This window comes from Oncorhynchus masou, chromosome 29 (assembly GCF_036934945.1).
Source record: "Oncorhynchus masou masou isolate Uvic2021 chromosome 29, UVic_Omas_1.1, whole genome shotgun sequence".
In the NCBI taxonomy this organism is placed as follows: Eukaryota; Metazoa; Chordata; class Actinopteri; order Salmoniformes; family Salmonidae; genus Oncorhynchus; species Oncorhynchus masou.
Window position 1 is genome coordinate 59,303,650 of NC_088240.1, and position 26,130 is coordinate 59,329,779.

A 26,130-nucleotide genomic window follows, 5' to 3' on the forward strand; every position below is an offset into this window, starting at 1 on the left:
GGCTATTTCAGCTACACCCGTTTGCTGACAGGGGTATAAAATGGAGCACACAGCCATGCAATCTCCATAGACAAACATTGACAGTAGAATGGCCTTACTGAAGAGCTCAGTGACTTTCAACATGGCACCGTCATAGGATGCCACCTTTCCAACAAATCAGTTCGTCAACCTTTTCTGCCCTGCTAGAGCTGCCACGGTCAACTGTAAGTGCTGTTACTGTGAAGTGGAAACGTCTAGGAGCAACAACGTCTCAGCTGAAGTGCTGAAGCGCGTAGCGCGTACAATCATCTATCCTCAGTTGCAACACTCGCTCCTGAGTTTCAAACTATCTCTGGAAGCAACGTCAGCACAAGAACTGTTCTTCGGGAGCTTCATGAATTGGGTTTCCATGGCCGAGCAGCTGCACACAAGCCTAAGATCACCATGCACAATACCAAGCCTCGGCTGGAGTGGTGTAAAGCTCGCCGTCAGTTGGACTCTGGCAGTCTGACGGACGAATCTGGGTTTGGCGGATGCCAGGAAAACCATAGCTACCATAGTGCTAACTGTAAAATTTGGTGGAGGAGGAATAATGGTCTGGGGCTGTTTTTCATGGTTCGGGCTAGACTCCTTAGTTCCAGTGAAGGAAAATCTTAACACTAAAGCATACAATGACATTCTAGATGATTCTGTACTTCCAACTTTATGGCAACAGTTTGGAGAAGGCCCTTTCCTGTTTCAGTATGACAATTCCCCCATTTACAAAGCAAGGTCCATACAGAAATTGTTTGTTGAGATCGATGTGGAAGAATTTGACTGGCCTGCACGGAGCCCTGACCTCAACCCCATCAAACACCTTTGGGATGAATTGGAACACCGACTGCGAGCCAGGCCTAATCGCCCAACATCAGTGCCCGACCTCACTGATGCTCTTGTTGGAAAGCCTTCCCAGAAGAGTGGAGGCTGTTATAGCAGCAAAGGGGGTACCAAATCCATATTAACCACATGATTTTGGAATGAGATGTTGGACAAGTAGGTGTCCACATACCTTTGGCCATGTAGTGTATCTCATAGGATGCCCATGTATCCTGTTCTATATTGGGAAGATATGCATTAATATTGATCCCTTTGAAAGCATATCATCTATGAATTTACACTATAACTCTGTAAAGTTTTGCTAGTGTGTTTTCTCCCCCCTCGTGTTGTTTTTCAGCCACATTTTGGGGAGTAATGATATCAATATCGAAACCACACACTTTTCTGAAGGAGCAGGCCTCTATTTACTGTGTGTGCTTAGTGGACCAGAGCCAGAGTGATATTGTCCAGCCTTAGGCTCCATGCTACATTATTCAACAACACCCTATCACTCTCTCTCTGCACGCTGCGGAACAGTCCAGGAACCAAACAAAGGAAAAAGCAGAAGTTGCTCTCTCTGAGTTCTGTGAAAAAGGGGAACTGTCCCAGCAAATAAACAAAATAAAACGGGAAGTCACAACAATTACCATTGTCATCACAAGTAGTCTTTCTTTCTGAAAGGAGTACCTGAAGCAATATGGTCAAATAAATTAGCTGTCTGTATTCACTTTGTGGGGGAAATAAACTCGGACTTTCAGAAATGTGTTGTAGCGTGGGGCAATTCAAAACCCAGAATATAGGCCAAGCAGCCCACATAAGACCTGATACAAGCATTATCTCTCAGAATATTTCCTGAATGCAGCGGTAGTTGCTCTTGTTAAAGTGTAATGGACCCTTGTGGATCAAAGTTGAGCAAAAGTTAGCACCTCTCCTACAACTTTATTGTCTCGACTTGCCTCCCAAACAGCAAGTGTTCTCCTTACTGTTTATAGGGGTATAAGAGGGCACTTAACAGAGAATGTTGACTTGAATTGGAATGTCTGTTGTTTTAAATTATACTGTCAATCCTCCACAAGAAACCTATTGAAATCATAGAAATATAGATAATAGAACAGAAATGGACATTTAATGGTGGGTGGACCGGATGCCATATTTGTGGCATTAATTAATTGTGAAATGTTCAATTCAATTCACATTTCAATGGTGTTCCAGCTAAACTGCAGTGGTCTGAAGGGACAGGATATATGAATTATATTTCTACGATTGAAATTACCCACCCTATATTCAAGTGCATGTGGTGTCTGTCTGTTGTTGGTCTTATATGTTAGCTTAGAGTTCTGTTGTTTTGTCCTTGTCGATTCCTTCATTATTTTCTGTATCTTGTAAAGTACTAAACCATCTTTGAAAGTGTATAGTCCTTTTTAAAGCCTTTTTATTTTAATGGTTGTTCTCAATGCAAAGATCTTTGTGATTTACATCTGTTAATGAAAAGCATTCTACAATTGTAATTTATTATTATTATGATGATGTTGTGTCTCAACTGCAAAAATATTGTATTTTACACAGTTTGAAGCTGGTGTAAAAAAACAAAAATAAAAGTCTCAAAAACAAAACTTCATAATGGAAGCATAGAAATAGTGCATATAGAGCAGATCTGCTGCTTCTTAGACTTGCTTTCAATGAAAATAACAGATCGGGTCGGATCGCCCTAAATGTACATATTGCAGCTTTAAGCACCAGTCTCAACGTCAACAGTGAAGAGGCGACTCCGGGATGCTGGTCTTCTAGGCAGAGTTGCAAAGAAAAAGCCATATCTCAGACTGGCCAATAAAAAGAAAAGATTAAGATGGGCAAAAGAACAGACATTGGACAGAGGAACTCTGCCTCGAAGGTCAGCATCCCGGAGTCGCCTCTTCACTGTTGACGTTGAGACTGGTAATTTGCGGGTACTATTTAGTGAAGCTGCCAGTTGAGGACTTGTGAGGCGTCTGTTTCTCAAACGAGACACTCTAATGTACATGTCCTCTTTCTCAGTTGTGCACTGGGGACTGCCACTCTTTCTATTCTGATTAGAGCCAGTTTACGCTGTTCTGTGATGGGAGTAGTACACAGCATTGTATGAGATCTTCAGTTTCTTGGCAATTTCTCGCATGGAATAGCCTTCATTTCTCAGAACAAGAATAGACTGATGGGTTTCAGTCGAAAGTTCTTTGTTTCGGGCCATTTTGAGCCTGTAATCAAACCCACAAATGCTGATGCTCCAGATACTCAACGTCTAAAGAAGGACAGTTTTATTGCTTCTTTAATCAGAACATCAGTTTTCATCTATGCTAACATAATTGCAAAATAGTTTTCTAATGATCAATTAGGATTAATGATAAACTTGGATTAGCTAACACAACGTGACATTAGAACACAGGAGGGATGGTTGCTGATAATGGGCCTCTGTACGCCTATGTAGATATCCCATTAAAATCAGCCGTTTACAGCCACAATAATCATTTACAACATTAACAATGTCTACACTGTATTTCTGATCAATTTGATGTTATTTTAATGGACACATGTTTTTGCTTTTCTTTCAAAAACAAGGACATTTCTTAGTGACCCCAAACATTTGAACAGTGGTGTATATCTCCGGATGTGTATATAGGGAAAGGGGGATACCTAGTCAGTTGTACAACTGAATGCCTTCAACTGAAATGTGTCTTCTGCATTTAACCCAACCCCTCTGAATCAGAGAGGTGCGGGGGGCTGCCATAATCAACATCCACGTCTTCGGCACCCGGGGAACAGTGGGTTAACTGCCTTGCTCAGGGGTAGAATGACAGATTTTTACCTTGTCAGCTCGGGGATTTGATCCCCAAATCACTAACCACTATTGTCACACCCTGACAATAATTTGCTTTGTATGTTTCTATGTTTTGTTTGGTCAGGGTGTGATCTGAGTGGGCATTCTATGTTGTGTGTCTAGTTTGTCTGTTTCTGTGTTTGGCCTGATATGGTTCTCAATCAGAGGCAGGTGTTAGTCATTGTCTCTGATTGGGAACCATATTTAGGTAGCCTGTTTGGTGTTGGGTTGTGTGGGTGATCGTCTCCTGTGTCAGTGTCACATGGGACTGTTTTGGGTTTACACGTTTGTTGTTTTTGTAGTTAATTCATGTATAGTTTTCTTATTAAAAACAAACATGAATTTTAACCACGCTGCATTTTGGTCCTCCTCTCCTTCGACGGAAGAATCCCGTAACAACTATACTGTGTATGTGTACAGTATCTGTTTAGATCGTGGGAACTTTTATATATTATTGCTATAAGAACGAGTTAGCTCGCATGCTCTAATTGTATTGGTCACATTAGCTCCCTGCTAATTCAGTTATTTCCATGCTAACAGACAAATCACAAATCTACGGCCATCAACAGACTTGTCCTGCACATCTAATGTGCTTCCTTGTATTTATCGTCAGGTACTTCCCTTTATTGTATTGTGTAAAATGGTTGTCATTTATGTTTGAATACAGAATACCCGGTCTGATATTGACATGCATGCTTTGAATCACAAATCTACAGCCATCAACAAAACTTTTTTTTTTTACCTTAATTTAACTAGGCAAGTATGAATTCTTATTTACAATGACAACCTAAGAACAGTGGGTTAACTGCCTTGTTCAGGGACCTGAACAACAGATTTTTACCTTGTCAGCTCAGGGATTTAGATCCAACAACCTTTCAGTTACGAGCCCAACACTTTAACCACTAGGCTACCTGCCACCCCAACACACTGTTGTCCTGCATATCTAATGTGCTTTCTTGTGTCTATCATCAGAGTAAACACCAATCAACTGGGACCACTGGCTGGTTATTCCTTTCGTTAAAAACACCACATAATAGTTACGAAGTATGATCACATATACAACACATATACAACAGGATTTCACCTTACAGTGAAATCCTTACTTTCAAGGCCTTAACTAACAATGCAGTTTTAAGAAAAACAACTTAAAGTATTTAAAAATAATAAGAAAAGAAAAGAAAAAATAAGAAAATAGAAAAATAAATAATTAAAGAGCAACAATAAAATAACAGAAGCTATATGCAGGGGGCACCGATGCAGAGTTGATGTGCGGGGACACAGGTTAGTCGAGGTAATTGAGGTAATATGTACATGTAGGTAGAGGTAAAGTGACAATGTGTAGATAATAAACAAAGAGTAGCAGCAGTGTAAAAATGGGGGTGGGTGGCTCAATGCACATAGTCTGGGTAGCCACTTCATTAGCTGTTCATGAGTCTTATAGCTTTGGGGTAGAAGCTGTTAAGAAGCCTTTTGGACCAAGACTTGGTGCTCTGGTACCACTTGCAGTGCGGTAGCAGAGAGAATAGTCTATGCCTAGGGTGGCTGGAGTCTTCTGCAATTTTTAGGGCCTTCCTCTGACACAGGCTGGTATAGAGGTCCTGGATGGCAGGAAGCTTGGCCCCAGTGATGTACTGAGCCTTACGAATTACCCTCTGTAGTGCCTTGTCGTCGGAGGCCGAGCATTTGCCATACCAGGCAGTGATACAACCTGTCAGGATGCTCTTGATGGTGCAGCTGTAGAACCTTTTGAGGATCTGAGGACCCATCGCAAACCTTTTCAGTCTCCTGAAGGGGAATAGGCATTGTAGTGCCCTCTTCACAACTGTCTTGGTGTGTTTGGACCATGAACTTGAAGCTCTCAACCTGCTCCATTACAGCACCGTCAATGAGGATGGAGGTTTTCTCGGTCCTCCTTTTCCTGTAGTCCATGATCATCTCCTTAGTCTTGATCATGTTGAGGGAGAGGTTGTTATCCTGGCACAACACTGCCAGGTCTCTGACCTCCTCCCTATAGGCTGTCTCATCGTTGCCTGTGATCAGGCCTATCACTGTTGCATCGTCAGAAAACTTAATGATGGTGTTGGAGTCATGCTTGGCCATGCAGTCATGGGTGAACAGGGAGTACAGAAGGGGACTGAGCACGCACCCCTGAGGGCCCCCCCGTGTTGAGGATCAGCGTGACAGATGTGTTGTTTACCTACCCTTACCACCTGGGGACGGCCCCGTCAGGAAGTCCAGGATCCAGTTGCAGAGGGAGGTATTTAGTCCCAGGGTCCTTAGCTTAGTGATGAGCTTTGAGGGCACTATGGTGTTGAACGCTGAGCCATAGTCAATGAATAGCATTCTCACATAGGTGTTTCTTTTGTCCAGGTGGGAAAGGGCAGTGTGGAGTGCAATAGAGATTACGTCATCTGTGGATCTGTTGGGGCGGTATGCAAATTAGAGTGGGTCTAGGGTTTCTGGGATGATGGTGTTGATGTGAGCCATGACCAGCCTTTCAAAGCACTCCATCGCTACAGACGTGAGTGCTACGGGTTCGTAGTCATTAAGGCAGGTTACCTTAGTGTTCTTGGGCACAGGCAGTATGGTGGTCTGCTTGAAACATGTTGGTATTACAGACTCAGACAGGGAGAGGTTGAAAATGTCAGTGAAGATACTTGCCAGTTGGTCAGCACATGCTCGCAGTACACATCCTGGTAATCTGTCTGGCCCTGTGGCCTTGTGAATGTTGATCTGTTTAAAGGTCTTACTCACACATTACTCGCATAGCAGTTCAGACGTCTTTTGTCCTCGTCTTGTCGTGTCCCGTATATATATATATATATATATATATTTACAACTTTTTTCATACATTTAAAACATTTTTTTTCCAGAAACTCATCTTCAAAACACTCTCCTGCACCCGACTCACCAATTTATATTTATAAAAAATTATTATTTACCTCAAATCTGTAATCCTCCAAGAAGCTTGCCAGAAACTCCAAGAGGCTAGCCAGAAACTAGCCAGAAGCTAGCCAGGAGCTAGCCAGAAGCTAATCCAGAAGCTAATCAGAAGCAAGGTCAGAAGCTAGTTAGCTTCTTTACTGGCAAATCGTTAGTATTCAGCTAACCACGGTTTGTGGTCATCAGCTATCCTTTAGCTCGAAAATCTATCGCCAGTTTTGTATGGCGCAGCGCGGCTCAGAACGGAACATACCGGACCAATTTTTCTCTCCATGTCCCTGGATTTCTACCGCTAACTCTGGACATTCATACCTGGATCTCATAGCTTGCTAGCTGCTATCCGTGTGACTATCGGCTTTCGTCGATTCCGGAGCTAACATCAATTATTCCGGAGCTAGCCAGCTGAAGCGTTCCATCAATCACTCCTGGGCTGCAGTCACCTATCTGGACCCGTTTTACTGCCTACGCGGAGCCCCACCGGGCCTTCACAACTGGACTGCCGATGTTATCTACCCAAAGGAGTTATTTGGTTGGCTCCTCCGTCGCGACGTTACCTGAATGCCCATCTGCGGCCTGCTAACCGTTAGCTGTCTGATCGGCTGCTATCTGAATAGACAATCGGACAATTTAAAAAAAAAAATTATTATTATTTTTTTTTTCTTCTTGGGCCTCTAACTATATCTATTGTTTTTATTTTTGTTGTTGTTGTGTGATTTGGATTAATCCCCTCTACCACACGGAACCACACTAATCTACTGATGGAACGCAAGACGTGGCTAATAACAGACGTCCATCCTATGCTAGCTTGCTACCGATGGCCTGGCTAGCTGTCTAAATCGCCGTGACCCCCAACCAACCTCTCCACTCACCGGACCCTTTTGATCACTCGACTAATGCCTCTCCTTAATGTCAATATGCCTTGTCCATTGCTGTTCTGGTTAGTGTTTATTGGCTTATTTCACTGTAGAGCCTCTAGTCCTGCTCACTATACCTTATCCAACCTATTAGTTCCACCACCCACACATGCAATGACATCTCCTGGTTTCAATGATGTTTCTAGAGACAATATCTAACTCTTCATCACTCAATACCTAGGTTTACCTCCACTGTATTCACATCCTACCATACCTTTGTCTGTACATTATGCCTTGATGCTATTTTATCGCCCCCAGAAACCTCCTTTTACTCTCTGTTCCAGACGTTCTAGACGACCAATTCTTATTGTTTTTAGCCGCACCCTTATTCTACTCCTCCTCTGTTCCTCTGGCGATGTAGAGGTGAATCCAGGCCCTACAGTGCCTTGCTCCACTCCTATTCCCCAGGCGCTCTCTTTTGACGACTTCTGTAACCGTAATAGCCTTGGTTTCATGCATGTTAACATTAGAAGCCTCCTCCCTAAGTTTGTTCTATTCACTGCTTTAGCACACTCTGCCAACCCGGATGTTCTAGCTGTGTCTGAATCCTGGTTTAGGAAGACTACCAAAAATTCTGAAATTTTAATTCCAAACTACAACATTTTCAGACAAGATAGAACTGCCAAAGGGGGCGGTGTTGCAATCTACTGCAAAGATAGCCTGCATAGTTCTGTCCTACTATCCAGGTCATTACCCAAACAATTTGAACTTCTACTTTTAAAAATCCACCTCTCTAAAAACAAGTCTCTCACCGTTGCCGCCTGCTATAGACCACCCTCTGCCCCCAGCTGTGCTCTGGACACCATATGTGAACTGATTGCCCCCCATCTATCTTCAGAGCTCATGCTGCTAGGCGACCTAAACTGGAACATGCCTCTTGATACTACCCATCCCGGATCCGGGATCGTGAATACAGCCTCAGGCTCATTAGCATAACGCAACGTTAACGATTTCTGAAAATCGCAAATGAAATGAAAATAATATGCCTGCTCTCAAGCTTAGCCTTTTCTTAACAACACTGTCATCTCAGATTTTCAAAATATGCTTTTGAACCATAGCAAATCATGCATTTGTGTAAGAGTATTGCAAGCTAGCTTAGCATTTTGCATAGCAATTAGCACGCAACATTTTCACAAAAACCAGATAACCAAATAAATAAAATCATTTACCTTTGAAGAGCTTCGGATGTTTTCAATGAGGAGACACTTAGTTACATAGCAAATGTTCAGTTTTCCTGAAAGAATCTTTGTGTAGGAGAAATCGCTCCGTTTTGTACATCACATTTGGCTACCGAAACGAACCGAAAATTCAGTCACCAAAACGTCAAACTTTTTCTGAATTAACTCCATAATATCGACCGAAACATGGCAAACGTTGTTTAGAATCAATCCTCAAGGTGTTTTTTCACATATCTCTTCATTGATATGCCGTTCGTGGAAGCCTGCTTCCCCTCAGAATCCCATGGAAAAATACCAGCAGCTGAAAATGACGCACCAATTTCGATTGAGGACACCGGGCGGACACCTGGAAAATGTAGTCTCTTATGGTCAATCTTCCAATGATATGCCTACAAATACATCACAATGCTGCAGACACCTTGGGGAAACGATAGATAGGGCAGACGACACCATTCTGTATATAGAATGGTATATAGAATGGTATATCTCTCCATCACCCCCAAAACCCCAAAACCAATTCTTTCTTTGGCCGCCTCTCCTTCCAGTTCTCTGCTGCCAATGACTGGAACGAACTACAAAAATCTTTGAAACTGGAAACACTTATCTCCCTCACTAGCTTTAAGCACCAACTGTCAGAGCAGCTCACAGATTACTGCACCTGTATATAGCCCACCTATATTTTAGCCCAAACAACTACCTCTTTCACTACTGTATTTTATTTATTTATTTATTTATTTTGCTCCTTTGCACCCCATTATTTTTATTTCTACTTTGCACATTCTTCCATTGCAAATCTACCATTCCAGTGTTTTACTTGCTATATTGTATTTGCTTTGCCACCATGGACTTTTTTTGCCTTTGCCTCCCTTGTCTCACCTCATTTGCTCACATCGTATATAGACTTGTTTATACTGTATTATTGACTGTATGTTTGTTTTACTCCATGTGTAACTCTGTGTCGTTGTATGTGTCGAACTGCTTTGCTTTATCCTGGCCAGGACGCAATTGTAAATGAGAACTTGTTCTCAACTTGCCTACCTGGTTAAATAAAGGTGAAATAAAATAAATAAATAAAACATCGGCTGTGGAGAGCGTGATCACAGTCTTCCAGAGCAGCTGGTGCCTCGAACCCAGCCAGCTGTATGTTATCCATGTTGACGTTCAGCCACGTCTCGGTGAAACATAAGATATTACAGTTTTTAATGCCCCGTTGGTAGGATAGTGTTGATCAGAGCTCATCCAGCTTGTTATCCAATGACTGCACATTGGCTAATAGGACTGATGTTAGAGGTGGATTACCCACTCACCGTCGGATCCTTACAAGGCACCCTGACTTACCCCCCCCCGATATCTCCGTCTCTTCCTAATGCCAATGACAGGGATTTGGGCCTTGTCCGGTGTCTGAAGTACATCCTTCGCGTCCGACTCGTTAAAGAAAAAAATCTTTGTCTATTACGAGGTGAGTAATCGCTGCACTGATATCCCAAAGCTCTTTTCGGTCATAAGAGACGGTGGCAAAAAAACACACACAATAGCTTAGGAGCCTGTAAAACCGTAGCCTTTTTTTTACCTTTATTTAACCAGGCAAGTCAGTTAAGAACACATTCTTATTTTCAATGACGGCCTGGGAACAGTGGGTTAACTGCCTGTTCGGGTGCAGAATGACAGATTTGTACCTTGTCAGCTCGGGGGTTTGAACTTGCAACCTTCCGGTTACTAGTCCAACGCTCTAACCACAAGGCTATCCTGCCTAACGGCACCATGCACATAATGGTATTGTGTGTGTGTGTGTTAAGATAGTTCAATACCGTGTGACAGGGTTTCAAAAGACACGAAGAGGCTTCATCCAAGGCCATCTCTTTGTGTGCCGGATTGGGGGGTTATTTAAAGTTTGTGTGTGTGTGTCTGTGAGTCATCTGTCTGTACATGTGTGTGCAGAATTTGTGTGGGCAGTCTTTGAGTCAATGTTGGTTGATTGATGTGTGTTTATATGAGCATGGGTGACTCTGTGGTGAGTCAGGGCTGTTCTGGGGATTGAAGGCTAACTTTGGCAGGGAGAGGCTGACAAGGTTGACTGCCCATCCGTAGGTAAATCAATGAAAGCGGCAACGTGTCTCTCTTTCTGGAGAGGGTCTCAATGTGTATGTGAATGTGTATTCCTGCATACAGTATATTAGTGTAATGCAAAGGCTACTTTATCCACATGGACTTGTGTGTACCGCGTGGTTGTGCACGTGAGTGTAGCTCTAATACTGTCCTTAAGTAAACACATACACACACTCCCGGACACACACTGCGTCACTGCTCTGCTGTCTCAATGACCTCACAATAACTGCCCGACTGGCTACATGTCCTTATTTAAAAGCTCTAATGTCATCCCACAACCCACAACAAAACAGGGCTCCATTATATACAGAGCACTTTTCATCTGTCTTGCTATGCACATACAGTAATACTTGGATGGTGCAATATTGACTGTACTTTACTCCCATGCAAGCCGTTTTCCATAAAGTAAGTGTATGATACACTACATAACCACAAGTATGTGGACACCTGCTTTTTGTACATCTCATTCCAAAATCTCATTCCAAAATGGAGTTGGTCCCCCCTTTGCTGCTATAACAGCCTCCACTTGTCTGGGATGGCTTTCCACTAGATGTTGGAACATTGCTGCGTGGACTTCAGCCACAAGAGCATCAGTGAGGTCGGCACTTATGTTGGGCGAATAGGCCTGGCTCGCAGTTGGTGTTGAAATTCATCCCAAAGGTATTCGACTGGGTTCAGGTCAGGGCTCTGTGCAGGCCAGTCAAATTCTTCCACACCGATCTTGACAAATCCTTTCTATATGGACCTTACTTTGTGCACAGGGGCATTGTCATGCTGAAACAGGAAAGGACCTTCCCCAAACTGTTGCCACAAATTTAGAACCACAGAATCATTTAGAATGTCATTGTATGATGCAGAGTTAAGATTTACCTTCACAGCCCCGGACCATAATTCTTCCTCCACCAAACTTTACAGTTGGTACTATGCATTGGGGCAGGTAGCGTTCTCCAAACCCAGATTCATCCGTCGGACTGCCAGATGGTGAAGCATGATTCATTACTCCAGAGAATGCGTTTCCACTGCTTCAGAGTCCAATGGCAGAGAGCTTTACACCACTCCAGCCAACGTTTGGCATTGTTGCATGGTAATTTTAGGCTTGTGTGCGACTGCTTGGCCATGGAAACGTATTTCATGAAGCTCCCGCCAAACAGTTAATGTGTTGACATTTTTTCCAGAGGCAGTTTGGAACTCGGTAGAGAGTGTTGCAACCGAGGACAGATGATTTTTACACACCACGCGCTTCAGCACTCAGTGGTGCCGTTCTGTGAGCTTGTGTGATCTACCACATCGCGAGTGAGGCGCTGTTGCTCCTAGACGTTTCCACTTCACAGTAACAGCACTTACAGTTGACCTGACTCGTTGGAAAGGTGGCATCCTATGACGGTGCCATATTGAAAGTCACTGAGCTCTTCAGTAAGGCTATTCTACTGTCAATGTTTGGCTATGGAGATTGCATGGCTGTGTGCTCCATTTTATGCCCCTGTCAGCAATGGGTGTGGCTGAAATAGTCAAATCCACTAATGTGAAGGGGAGTCCACATACTTTTGTAAAATATAGTGTATATACAGAACACCATATTCAACTAGATATCTTCTGGAAATTCTTTATTCTATCTATTTTTTTATAAAAAGCATTGACTGAAGATGATCTATGGTATGATGACGAAACAGGGTGTGTGTGCCAGGGTGCCTTTACCTGGAGGTGAAGGTTTTCTTCTTGATCTGCGAGGCCAGTGCCATGCTATGGGACATCTGGTGGGACTGCTCTTCCTGGACCCGTGTCATCAGCGTCTTAGTTGCCATGGTGAACCCCTGACCAACACCTGTGGAGGTAGGAGAGATGAGAGAGGGATGAAGGGAGGAGGATGTATCATCTAACATTGCACAGTAGGACCACTCTGTGAGATGACATGTCGGAGACTCGCAAAGGAACGCGACAGAGATCTCTTTTCACTTTCATTGTGAGAAATATGTACATTTATGACCATAGTAATTATGCTTATGGTGGATCTCAAATAGCCAGGTGTCAATGGAAATGCATCCAAAACCTGTAATATCGTATTAGCACAACAACAACACATATCCAATGCGTTGTTTTGTGTTTGAAGTAAAGACAGGTGCAGCTGGCGTGGAGAAAGGTGTGCTTCAGGCCGCTGTTAAATGAACTGGCCCTTTGTGGGCCATTGAGCGAGTTATAATTCATTAGTTCAGGTCTGCCACCATGCCGCTGCCTGCCACCCAAGCAGTCATTAATCACTCTCTACTCTGGGGGAGGCCGACAGTGCAGCTCGCCCAACCAACAGAACCAGGCCAGAGCCTTAGTGATAACTTCCTTCACCCACCCCCACAAGCAACTGTCACCAGTGTTAGCGCGTTAGCATTATAAACACCCTCATTTGTTTTTCCTTCTGGTCTGTTCGAATTACATTGGACGACCTGGGCTAACGTAAGCGAGTGGCTAGTGTCTAATGCTTTAATGCTTTGAATGACATTGCAGTGAGCCTGCTGGTCTGACGTTAGCAAGCAGCTGATGGCAAACGCTTCAGCAGGATAGCATCCCCACTGGTTTCCCTTCACGGCTCATTGTTGTGCAAAACTAAAGGGTTGTTTGTGCACAGGTGGTAAAAAGGTCAACCTCCAGCGTATTAAAGTGCATCTGTCTTAGCTGGTGCGTGCCTGGATACCCGGACCCCTGTGGAGAAAGTGGAGAGTAATGTTCTTTCTGCTCACAATGCCATTTCCCCTATGTCTTGAGTAGACTGCAAAGTCCAACTCTCTGATGAGAAGAAACAAAGTAACATGGGGATGAATTATTTGTTATTTGGTAGATCATGGATTGTCTGAACAACACATGTGGGCTTTACCTAATCGTCTTGAGAGAGTAATTTCAACTCATATCCATGAAGGCTGCCAAACATAGAGACTCTTTTGACACTCAACCAGCTTGAGATATGATTGGAGTATCTGTCTATAGGACCACTTTAAGCCGCACACTCCACAAAGCTGGGCTTTACAGAGGAGTGGCCAGAAAAAAGCCATTGCTTAAAGAAAGAAATAAGCAAACACGTTTGGTGTTCACCAAAAGGCGTGTGGGAGACTCTTCAAACATATGGTAGAAGGTACTCTGGTCAGAGAAGACTAAAATTGGGTGAATAGTTATGCACTCTCAAGTTCTGTTTTTTTTGTCTTACTTCTTGTGGAGACAAAGGGAAATGTCCTAGACTATGCAAAGCTCAGCGTAATAGTAACATGAATTATTTGCATATGGAGGCCGTTGAGGCTAATACATGGAGGAAGAGGATGATGTTCAACCACAGGAATTTGAGGAAAAACTAAGAAATAATACAAACACTGAAACATAGTCAAACATTGTTGTAAACACATATGCCATCCCATTGGCCAGTGTTGGAAAAAGTACACTTGAGTGAAAGTAAAGATACCTTAATAGAAAATGACTCAAGTATAAGTGAAAGTCACCTAGTTAAATAATACTTGAGTAAAAGTCTAAAAGTATACTTAAATATACTTAAGCATGAAAAGTAAAAGTATAAATAAGTTCAAATTCCTTATAATTAACAAACCAGATGGCACCATTTTCTTGTTTTGTGTAAAATGTATGGATAGCCAGGGGCACACTCCAACACTCAAACATCATTTACAAAAGAAGCATGTGTGTTTAGTGAGTCCGCCAGATCAGAGACAGTAGGGATGACCAGGGATGTTCTCTTGATAAGTACGTGAATTGAACCATTTTCCAGTCTTGCTAAGCATTGAAAATGTAATGAGTACTTTTGGGTGGCAGGGAAATTGTCTGGAGTAAAACGTACATTCTTTTCTTTAGGAATGTAGTGAAGTAAATGTAAAAGTTGTCCAAAATATTAATAGTAAAGTAAAGTACAGATACCCAAATACCCAGATACCCAGCGACTTAAGTAGTTTTCTAAAGTATTTTTACTAAAGTACTTTGCACCACTGCCATTGGCTTAATTAAAAGTCCATCATTCTCCCTTACTTAATAAGTCACCAGACGCTAATTGTCATTGGGTTACTTTCCCAGTACTGGTTTTCACTATATATTCATGTGAAGTTTATGACCCTTGCAATGTATGCTTAACACGTCCTTGTGGATGAGAAAGAAAATAGGAAGTGATTACATCATGACATCACGGTGTACCGTAAGGGTGAAATAAAAAGCCACTTACGTTTGTCTTTGAAGAAAGGGTTATACTCCACAGGCCCTCAAGATGAGCATGAAGGACACACGTCTCTCTCTCTCTCTCTGTCCCCTGTCCACCTTTCACTGTCTGTCTCTCTCAATTGCTCTCTCTCTCTCTCTCTCTCTCTTAATCTCCCTGCCTCACCTGTCTTTACAGTACCTCTATTCTTTTTCTCCAGTGCTCCTCGCTCTGCCTCTCCCTGTATGAGCAGTGAAGGTGAACCTGGCCCTGGACACAAAGTGTCCTTCACGAAGAGAATGTGGCCAAACACAATGCACTCAAGGTGGTAAATATAGACTACTGACACGTCCCCTCCGGTGCCCCCACCACCAACCCCCAAACCCCCACCCACACCGGCCAATGCCATCCAGCCAGATAGACTTACAGTCTGCACTGCAGACCTGCGGCCAAAGATGCCACAGTAGCAACAATAGAACAACACAATAGGATTGAGGGTTGAGTGGACGGTATGATCTAGGCAGCTGAAAGCAGCAGCTGGAATGACCACAGGGGAAACGATGCCTAAGGTATTCCACCAACTGTCTGATCAGTAACTGTCAGGTTGGGATGAGTGTGAATATATGGTTGACTTTATATAGTGAAGGTGTCTATAAAACAAGATCATCTTAAACCTATTGGGAGTTGAACATTCACAGAAAATGGGGGTGGGGGCTAGTCCATTCTCTGTGTTCCTCTTCATCTGGCCCCATAATGGCCTTCCCTATTAATTGAGACCAAGGGCGAGATCGGTAAAGACAGAGCCTAGATAAAACAGCCTGGTTCTCTTCTATTGAAAGACTGGCCTTGAACACCCTCTCAAAGAACAAGGGTTATTAGTGATTGTATTCGCAGCTGAGATCCAGTCACGCCATTCCTCCTTTCAAACCTCTCCCTTTATCTCGCAGACTACTTTTCCGTCCTTGATTTATTTCTCTATCAACCCCCCTCTCCTCCCTGTATCTCCCTCCCCTCTCCACTCACCCTCCCCTCTCACTCACTTTTGTCTCTCCCCTGATCCAAGTTCCTCTCTTTCTTCCCCTCCTCCCTCACCCCCCTCCTTTCTCTGTCTCCTTTTATCCTTTTACAGTGATCTCTGATTAGTCCTTGAAGATTGCACACTGTTCTACACTATTAAACATGGAGCTCAGACTGGTTGGAGAGAGAGAGAGAGAGACAGAGAGAGACGGCAGCTAGGTGATATGGACAAAAATCTATTTCACTATAACATTTGACTGCTGAACGATATCAGCAAAATGCCTGTGATCTCTATGGTCGGTGTCGATCATTTGTGGTTTATCATCCCAGTGTGTGTGTGTGTGCGCGCGTGCATGCACGTATGCATGTGTTTTAGTGTATGCGTGTGGGTGTTAAGATAGTTCAATACCGTGTGACAGGGTTTAAAAAGACACTAAGAGGCTTCATCCAAGGCCATTTCTTTGTGTGCCGGGTTGGGGGGTTATTTAAAGCATTTACTGTCCACACCTGCCTCTGGTATATCAGTAAACAATGCAAGCTGGACTTGCCAGCCCCCTCTTCTCATCATATACCACCAGTGACAGTCTGACTAAGAATAACTGGACTGCCCCTGCCAGAACAAAGCAGCTGAAGAGACCAGCTTTATTAGTTCCTGTTGTAATGGAGAATCTAGCTCCACTTACCGTACAAATCAGTGATCAGTCAGTCAATAATGTTATAAATACACCATTATAGTGACTTACAAGTGACACATCAATTTAGGTGACACTTAACTAATATGTCAGCTTAAAGTGGCATGCTGTATAGCTACAATGGTTAAATGCCACTATTTGGACATTCTAATGAGACCCTTCTTTTACAACTCTCTCCAATATGACACCCACCCGCTGTTGACATGGCACTCCACATCCTCCTCTTCCTCAAGCCCGCTGGTGTAACTGCTTACTGGCTATACACTGTAACATTACTGCATGATTGTAGCGGGTTTACTAACACATTAGTTATATTAGCTGTGTTGACTAGGACGTTACTTTAGATAACATGGGGACAACGACGTAGTCTGTGTGTAACGATGTAGGCTGTGTGTAACGATGTTGGCTGTGTACGTTTTTTCCCCGCCTGGTCACATACAGCTGATGTGGTGTTCACTGAAGTCCACAAACGAAGGGAAAAGGTGAGAGGAGGAGAGTGCATAGACGTTAGAAGGAATACAATGTGGCTGTTTTGATCAGGGGTGTATTTATTCCACTGATTCTGTTGAAAACGTTTCTTAAACGGAAGCAATCGAAACGGCGATAAAAAATACCTGAATTTGTCCAATAGAAACTATTGATTGCAACTGCTGGACTAATGATTACACCCTAGATAAGCTAGATGCAGGTAAGAGTGTGAAAGACGGTATTGAACGTGTCACTATCTGTCCATGTGTCACTGTCTGCCATCTCAAATGTTTCTCTCGACCTGTGTGAACCTACGTTGTAAATTCATTGGCTAGGTTGTAGCGACCTCATGATGGTTATAGGGAAAACTAGAGTATCATGTAGTAGCCTAAACCTATTGATGTTACGTTGAACTGCGTGAATGGAATATGAATGACAGTTATCCAACATGCTGTAATAGAAATAAGGCCATGCTCATGGAAAACATTATTGTCGTCCCTCATCGTAAACGGCACTGACTGCCAGTGCAAAGACCCATTTCCCCGCTACGTCATGAAAAGTTGCCAGCACAGTTCCGAATCAGAAAGTGGTTTGTTTGCATAGCAGTAAATACGATCACATCCAAATTCAGATGCAGTTCATGGAAGTCAGAAAACGGGTAATCAGATGGTTATTGTCGACATTACAACATCGCAGATGTCTTTTGAGGGTTGATTACCTCGCAAGCTAACAAGCCAACGAGGCAAGGTAAAGTATCACAAATAGAGTTACATAAAACCAGAAGAATAATATACTTGTTGAGCATAGCTATAGCCATCAGTCTTGTGTGTTTTCATGGTCATGACTCACTCACTGCTAAGTTGGTCAAGATCCCGGCATCCGTATACAGCTATCTGCTAGGGGGCTTTTAGTTGAGAGGGTGCACGAACATTACTCAAACATGTATTTTTCGCTTGTAAACCAAAAAATTGCCCTGTATCTTCAACCTAATAAACTTACCAAACATAGGCTACCAGACTTGAAGCTTCTCATCCTGTGTGTTGGTTTTTGTAGTTGTTGAAAGATGTCAATTTAGCATTAGCATTATATTTCATGGGCAAAGTTGGCATCTTGCCATCATATCAGGCAACTGTGTGAGAAACAGAGTCCAGCTTGCTCCTCAATCAAACTGTCAGATTAGAACAAAACTTCATTAGCAACGAGCCATGCATATATTTCAATGGTACAAAGCTAAAGTAAGTAAGATGGCGCCGGAGAAGAAGGCAGACGTTTTACGTGCCCCCAGCTGATTGTGTTTTTTTGTTTGTTTATTTGAGTTTTTTGTAACTTATTTTTTTACTTATTTTGAACATATTGTTGCCGCTACCGGCAAAATTGAACAGCGGCATCTGGTAAGACAAGGGGCGGCAGGTTATGTATTTTTGTAAATAACAGCTGGTGCAAGATATCTAAGGAAGTCTCGAGCTATTGCTCGCCAGAGGTAGAGTATCTCATGATAAGCTTTAGACCGCACACCTACCGAGAGAGTTTTCATTTGTGTTCTTCATAGCTGTTTACATACCACCATGGTCAGAGGTTGGCACTAACACCGCATTGAATGAGCGGGACTCTTACCCGGAAGCTTATAAGAAATCCCACTATGCCCTCTGACGAACCATCAAAAAGACAAAGCGTCAATACAGGACTAAGATCAAATCGTACATCACCGGCTCTGATGCTCATCGGATGTGGCAAGGCTTTCAAACCATTACTGACTACAAAGGGAAGCACAGCCGAGAGCTGCCCAGTGACACGAGCCTACCAGACGAGCTAAACTACTTCTATGCTCGCCTCGAGGCAAATAACACTGAGACATGCATGAGAGCACCAGCTGTTCCGGAGGACTGTGTGATCACGCACTCCACAGCCGATGTGAGTAACCTTTAAGCAGGTCAGACCTTTAAGCAGGTCAACATTCTCAAGGCCGCAGGGCCAGATGGATTACCAGGACGTGTACTGCGAGCATGCACTGACCAACTGGCAAGTGACTTCACTGACATTTTCAACCTCTCCCTGTCTGAGTCTGTAATACCAACATGTTTCAAGCAGACCACCATACTGCCTGTGCCCAAGAACACTAAGGTAACCTGCCTAAATGACTACGAACCCGTAGCACTCACATCGGTAGCCATGGAGTGCTTTGAAAGGCTGGTCATGGCTCACATTAACACCACCATCATCCCAGAAACCCTAGACCCACTCCAATTTGCATATCGCCCCAACAGATCCACAGATGATGCAATCTCTATTGCACTCCACACTGCCCTTTCCCACCAGGACAAAAGGAACACCTATGTGAGAATGCTATTCATTGACTACAGCTCAGCGTTCAACACCAAAGTGCCCTTGAAGCTCATCAATAAGCTAAGGACCCTGGGACTAAACACCTCCCTCTGAAACTGGATCCTGGACTTCCTGATGGTCCGCCCCCAGGTGGTAAGGGTCGGTAACAACACATCCGCCACGCTGATCCTCAACACAGGGGCCGCTCAGAGGTGCATGCTCAGTCCCCTCCTGTATTCCCTGTTCATTCATGACAGCACGGCCATGCACGACTCTATCACCATCATTAAGTTTTCTGCCGATGACACAACTGTGATCGGCCTGATCAGCACCAGCGATGAGACAGCCAATAGGGAGAAGGCCAGGTGATTGTGGACTACAGGAAAAGAGGACTGAGCATGCCCCCATTTTCAGCAATGGGATTGCAGTGGAGCATGTTGAGAGCTTCAGGTTCCTTGGTGTCCACATCACCATCAAACTAACATGGTCCAAGCATATCAAGACAGTTGTGAAAAGGGCACAACAAAACGTATTCCCCCTCAGGAGACTGAAAAGATTTGGCATGGGTCCTCAGATCCTCAAAAGGTTCTACAGCTGCACCATCGAGAGCATCCTGACTGGTTGCATCACTGCCTGGCATGGCAACTGCTCGGTCTCCGACCACAAGGCACTTAGAGGGTAATGCGGACGGCCCAGTACATCACTGGGGCCAAGCTTCCTGCCATCCAGGACCTCTATACCAGGCGGTGTCAGAGGAAGGCCCTAAAATTTGTCTAAAGCCACCCTTGTCATAGACTGTTCATAGTCATAGTCTAGGTCCAAGAGGCTTCTAAACAGCTTCTACACCCAAGCCATAAGGACATCTAGTCAAAGAAAATGTGAACATCTAGCCACCTCCCCCTCTTTACACCACTGCTACTCTCTTGAAATAACTCTACCTACATGTACACACTACCTCAACTAACCGGTGTCCCCGCACACTGACTCTGTATCGGTACTCCTCTGTATGTAGTCTCGCTGTTATTATTTCACTGCTGCTCTTTAATTACTTGTTACTTTTATCTCTTATTCTTACCCATATTTTGGGGGGAATCTGCTTTGTTGGTTAGGGGCTCGTAAGTAAGCATTTCACTGTGAAGTCTACACCTGTTGTATTCAGCGCATGTGACTAATACAATTTGATTTGATTTGTTTTGAATTGGTCCACCTTATCTGAGTGGAACCTAATGTGCGGAAGTTGAAAAAAAGATAGCCACTGCCAAGAGAGACTATTGGGGTGATAGTGTGTTGTAAAAGATACCAAAATGTACCCGTTCCCCTTGTTTAGGCCCATCAAAGTCTTCAAACGCTAGCTGATAAGATTTTCATTACTTCAAAGAAAATTAAGTTTGCCCACCCCGTCAAGCTGTATCTTTTTGAGAGGCTGCCTTTTGCCTCAGATCAGAGAATATGCTAAGTGAGCCCATCAAAATGCCCACTCTCAAACAAGAAATTTGGAACAAAAGGTTTGAGTTCAACTCCCAAAGGAACTATTAAGTAATATTTATGTAATATGTAAGATGATAAGTTATGAAACACCAAAGAGCAAAAAAAAAGTATTAGGAACTGTATTTCTCTTAGATAACCTCTTTATTTTCCATCCATCGTCTCCTTGTTGCACTTTTTGAAAACTACAATGCTGGCTTTTCCACCTGGCTGTTTCGTTTGTGAGGGGAGAGGTTGATGTAAACATTATCCTTCGATAGGGTCAGTACGAGCTAACATCAGGTTATTAATACCTGAAAATCATTTCTAAGTGAGTAAAACTCTCACTGCGTCAATTGATCGAGAGCAGGCGGTGACACTTTTCAATTCAGTTTGAAATGCAATCTGCACTTTATTCAAAAAACTAATTTGGGGTCCGCTGAGAAAGTTCATGGAGATTCGTGAATACTGTATGTTAGAGGAGACCAGAGGGTCATCACTGCAATTCTCTCTCTCTCTTCTTGGGTATGGAGAGAAGAAGGCAGGAGGGAATGTCTGACAGATAAGGTGGAGTTTATGTCTGTAACGATATCCCTCGTCATCTGAGAAAGAGTAAGAAGGATCGGACGAATATGCAGCATGGTAAGTGTTGGTCATAATTTAATTGAAAAAACTGAACACTACACAAAATAACAACGAAGCGAAAACTAAACAGTTCTGCCAGGTGAACAGACACTAAACAGAAATGAAACACCCACAACCAAAATGGGGAAAAACAGGCTACCTAAGTATGATTCTCAATCAGAGACAACGAACGACACCTGCCTCTGATTGAGACCCATACTAGGCCAAACACATAGAAATATAACATAGAAAAAAGAACATAGACTACCGACCCCAACTCACGCCCTGACCAACCTAACACAAAGACATAAAAAAGGAACTAAGGTCAGAACGTGACAATATCAGAGTGTTGTTGCAAGTGAACACAGCTTCAATAGTCTTGACAGCTGTTCAAAGGGAAACAGTCAAAGTAAGAATAAAAGTCAGCAATACCAGCCAAGGGGCTGGACAGTCTCCCATATCTTTACTCCACCTCTCACATTGTCAGGATGGTTGCAGTCTCTTTCACTACATTTTCACAACATTTTAATTTGTATACAGGCTGTTGTATAAAAGAGAGAGGATAGTCTACGTTTGGAACCGTGCTAAAGGTCTCTCTAACAACTGTAAAAAAATGTAGCTCAACAGAACCAGTTACAACTGAAGTATCTGATCATCAATGAATTTAAGAAAAAGCCATTTTTTTTTTTTTAACACAGCAGCTGCATATCATCAGGTAGGCCTGCATGCACTTGTATGCACACTGCATGATCCTCAAGCCAGATACGGGCCAAACTCGTGTTTCTAAAAGGGAATTCAAAGGCAATGTACTGTATAAGGCATTTTTCCGTTTAACTGTTGTTTAACTCTAATTATTTTTCACCTTTTTTCCCTTAATTCTATAGAGCCTAAATGCTACATTTATAGGCATGCTGTTGAAGTGCTGTTGTTGATGTGTTGTTGAAATGCTGAACACTCCTGCCAGCCTCTAGCGTGTCACAAATGTTTCACAACATATATTTTAAATGGCAGGCTATAGCCTTGAAATAATAACAATAATATAGCCTAAATAACACTTCCGTTCCCTCTTAGGCTACCTGGCTTGCTCCTGACGGATTTGGAGTTAGTATGTTGTTTAATAGCCCATTGAAATGTTGAACATCAATTGATAGTGACAGAATCACACATCCCGTGCAAAGTACATTTTTTGTGTGGTCGGCAATAGAAGGTTGTAGCGCAGCATCTGAATGTCATCGAGCTAAATGAAAGATATCCCATATGCATCGGTCACGTCTTTCCCTGCATTTTACACGTTGTTTCTAGCATTAAGAATTGCGGACTAAAGCGTCGTTATAGATCGGTTTATATAATCAGGTCCATCATTTATTTTTTATCTTAAAGTAACAAGCGGTAGGCCTATGCTTTCAGACATTTTCTTTAACATAAGAGGGGGGGTTCTACTAAGCTAACATATGGAAATGTTTTAGGATGGTCATATCATGGATCATTTACAATTTTGATTTGGAATTTTAGGGCCAATGTAGACGTAAAACTATACATAAATTGAATTAGGCATTTACTACTAAAGCCCATAGAAACACATCGAATAACACATTCATCAATGGCAAAACAGTTAGTCAAAAAATGTATCATAATGAATAAGGTGTCCTAAATCTAGGAAGTATAAGAAAGCTCTGGAAATATTTTTGTGTTTGACACATTTTTAAACCTTTTTTTTTTGGCACAAAACTACCTCAACTTCAATAACATTTTTCAACCGGCACCGGGTTACCACCCCTTGACACTTGGAGGGGGGGGGGGGGGGGTCGTAGAGCAAAACGGGGAACACCATCATGCTCCTGAGTCTCATATTTCCATAGAGTGGTCATATTAGTTAGTAGGCCAAACCATTCGGACGCGTTTTTGTGACAGACCAATTTTCGGGAAGTCTCCTGGTCTGTCGCTCTGCCACTTTCCATCACAGATGCGGAAGGCCGAAAAAGGTGGATGTGGTGGATTGAGACGCAGCCTATGCTAAAAAAACGGCTATCTCTAGCTTAAACTGACAGATTTTGATGGGGATTTTTTCAAATTTGTTAATTAGACTCTTAATTAACACACCAAGCCTTTCACTGACACCGATGGATTTGGCTGACAAAATCTATGGATAGTAGACTATAATTTTGCCTGTCAAACAGGTAGGGCTACCTCTTGTGTTTTGAATCGGAAGAAATAGTCAAATTATAATGAAGACTGTTAATCTTAAGGATCGCCTAATATGACACACCCAGATCTAACTGCCTGTAGCTCAGGCCCTGAAACAAGGATATAAATATTCTTGGTACCATTTGGAAGGAAACACTTTGAAGTTTGTGAAAGGAATGTAGGATAATATAACACAATAGATACAAAGAAAAAAAATACAAAGAAAAAAAACAACCGTTCTGTATTTTTTTGTACCATCATCTTTGAAATGCAAGAGAAAGGCCACAATGTATTATTCCAGCCCAGGTGCAATTTAGATTTTGGCCACTAGATGGTAGCAGTGAATGTGCAATGTTTTAGTCTGATCCAATGAACCTTTGCGTTTCTGTTAAAAAAATTGTATCAAGACTGCCCAAACGTGCCTAATTTGTTTATTAAATTAATTAGGCCTTCTCGAATTAACCTACTTTCAGCACCTATGTGCTTTCCATCTCTGTGGTTCCCACTTCATGGTAATGTAGGTTGTAAATTAATTGAAAATGTAAATGACTTGAATATGGCTTATTGTGAGGTCTATAACTCTGATAAATAGCTTCATTATGGGCAATGAACCATATTGTTTCAATTCAAATCACTTATAGCAGTAGCAAGCTTACCTCCTGTCCTCCTTCTCATCTTCATGCTCTCCCTATCAAACTGATCCGGACATCAACAGGCCTAGTCTGCGCACACAGATTTGTAATATTTTGGAAAATAAGGCAGCACAAAACGGTTTTACATCAGCAAGAGCAGGGCAGGCCAGGGCTCATGATAGCCTATCCATTGCAGTGTGTAATGCTACCTGCTCTCACAGTCTCACGTCAGAATTAGACATTAATCCATGTTTCTCAAACATCAAATTTGGAATTTGTTCTAAACCTTTAAAGTTAAGTTCAAACTCAGAATTTTTAAGGTTAGAGTTAAGTTCAGGCATTACCTCCAAATTCTTAAGGTTAGGCATTAACATCCGAATGGTTAAGGTAAGGGTTAAGGTTTGGGATAGGCTTAAAACAAAAATATTGAAAACAACTTTCTATCCAAAGGATTCAAACATGCAACCTTTGGAATCAGAGGCAGATGCTTATGCATACTTGAAGGTAAGATCACTCATTGTTGCCCCCAGTGGCCGGTTTCCACATCTCCCGACATCCTCAGACATGGATGGACGTCGAATACTGACTTGTGTCACGGGTGACCAGGCTGGTAATGCAGTGAAGCCTAGTTTTATATACACCATCCCAGCAATGCAAAACCCCAGGAAGAAAGACATTTTCTCAGAAATATAACTTGTGTGTGTGTGCGTGTGCGTGTGTGTGTACACGTTTTACTATACTTGTGAGTACCAGAAGTCCTCATAAGATTAGTAAACCAACTAAAATTCAAAGAAGTGAGGACATTTTGCCAGTCTATTTTAGGCTAGGGGGTTAGGGTTAGAATTATGGTTAAGGATAGGGGGTTAGGGATAGCGTAAGGTTTAGGGTTAGGATTAGGGGTTAGGAAAACATTTGATTTTGAATGGGAATCAATTGTTGGTCCCCCAAAAGTCCTCACACGTATGGTAAGACATTGTGTGTGTGTGTGTGTGTGTATGCGATTGCACACTGTGGCCATAAAATATCCAAATGAGGTCTGGAGGCAAGACCCCTGTCACGCCCTGACCTCAGAGATCCTTTTATTTCTCTATTTGGTTAGGTCAGGGTGTGACTAGGGTGTGCATTCTAGTTTTTCGTTTCTAGGTTGGCCTAGTATGTTTCCCAATCAGAGGCAGCTGTCTATCGTTATCTCTGATTGGGGATCATATTTAGGCAGTCTTTTTCCACCTGTTGCATGTGGGATCTTGTTTTTGTATTGTAGCCTTTTTGCACTACAAAGCTGCACGTTCATTTTGTTACTCTTTATTGTTTTGTTGCTGGTTCACATTAATAAAGATGATGAACGCTTTCCACGCTGCACCTTGGTCCAACCCTTCCAACAACGAACGTTACAACCCCCTTCTGCACAGCAGAACCACACTTTATGCTTATGAGCAATTAAATCCATTCAATTATTACAGTGATATTTAACCTCTCCAGTTTCTCACTGCAGAAAAGCTGGTGTCAAATTAGATTTCCGACTCCAGGGCCGAAGTTTTGAGGGAATTATTTCAGGGTCCAGGAGATTTACGTTAGCACGCATTTTTTTTAAAGAAGGCGTGGCTTAGTTATGACATGCCTGGAACAAAGTTCCCCAAGAACAGCCAGCGAATTCATCTATCAGCAGTATGACATGTTTGAATGGAACGTGCTGCACAGCTACTGTATGATATCATACAAGTTCAGAG

At 42.7% G+C, this 26,130-nt stretch overlaps 1 protein-coding gene across 2 annotated transcripts in view; it reads right to left on the reverse strand.

Moving 5' to 3' along the window:
* myom3 (myomesin 3) overlaps positions 1-15,295 on the reverse strand; it is a 75,029-nt gene extending 59,734 nt beyond the window's left edge. For both annotated transcript variants that reach the window (XR_010452347.1, XM_064945457.1), the window contains exons 1-2: positions 15,028-15,295; positions 12,522-12,648 (exon numbers count right to left, since the gene is read on the reverse strand). Coding sequence is in view for 1 of the 2 variants with exons in the window: in XM_064945457.1 (XP_064801529.1) it covers positions 12,522-12,628 (107 nt within the window). In the remaining variant the exon portion in view is untranslated. The remainder of the gene's footprint in view (positions 1-12,521; positions 12,649-15,027) is intronic.
* Positions 15,296-26,130: the final 10,835 nt, after the last annotated feature.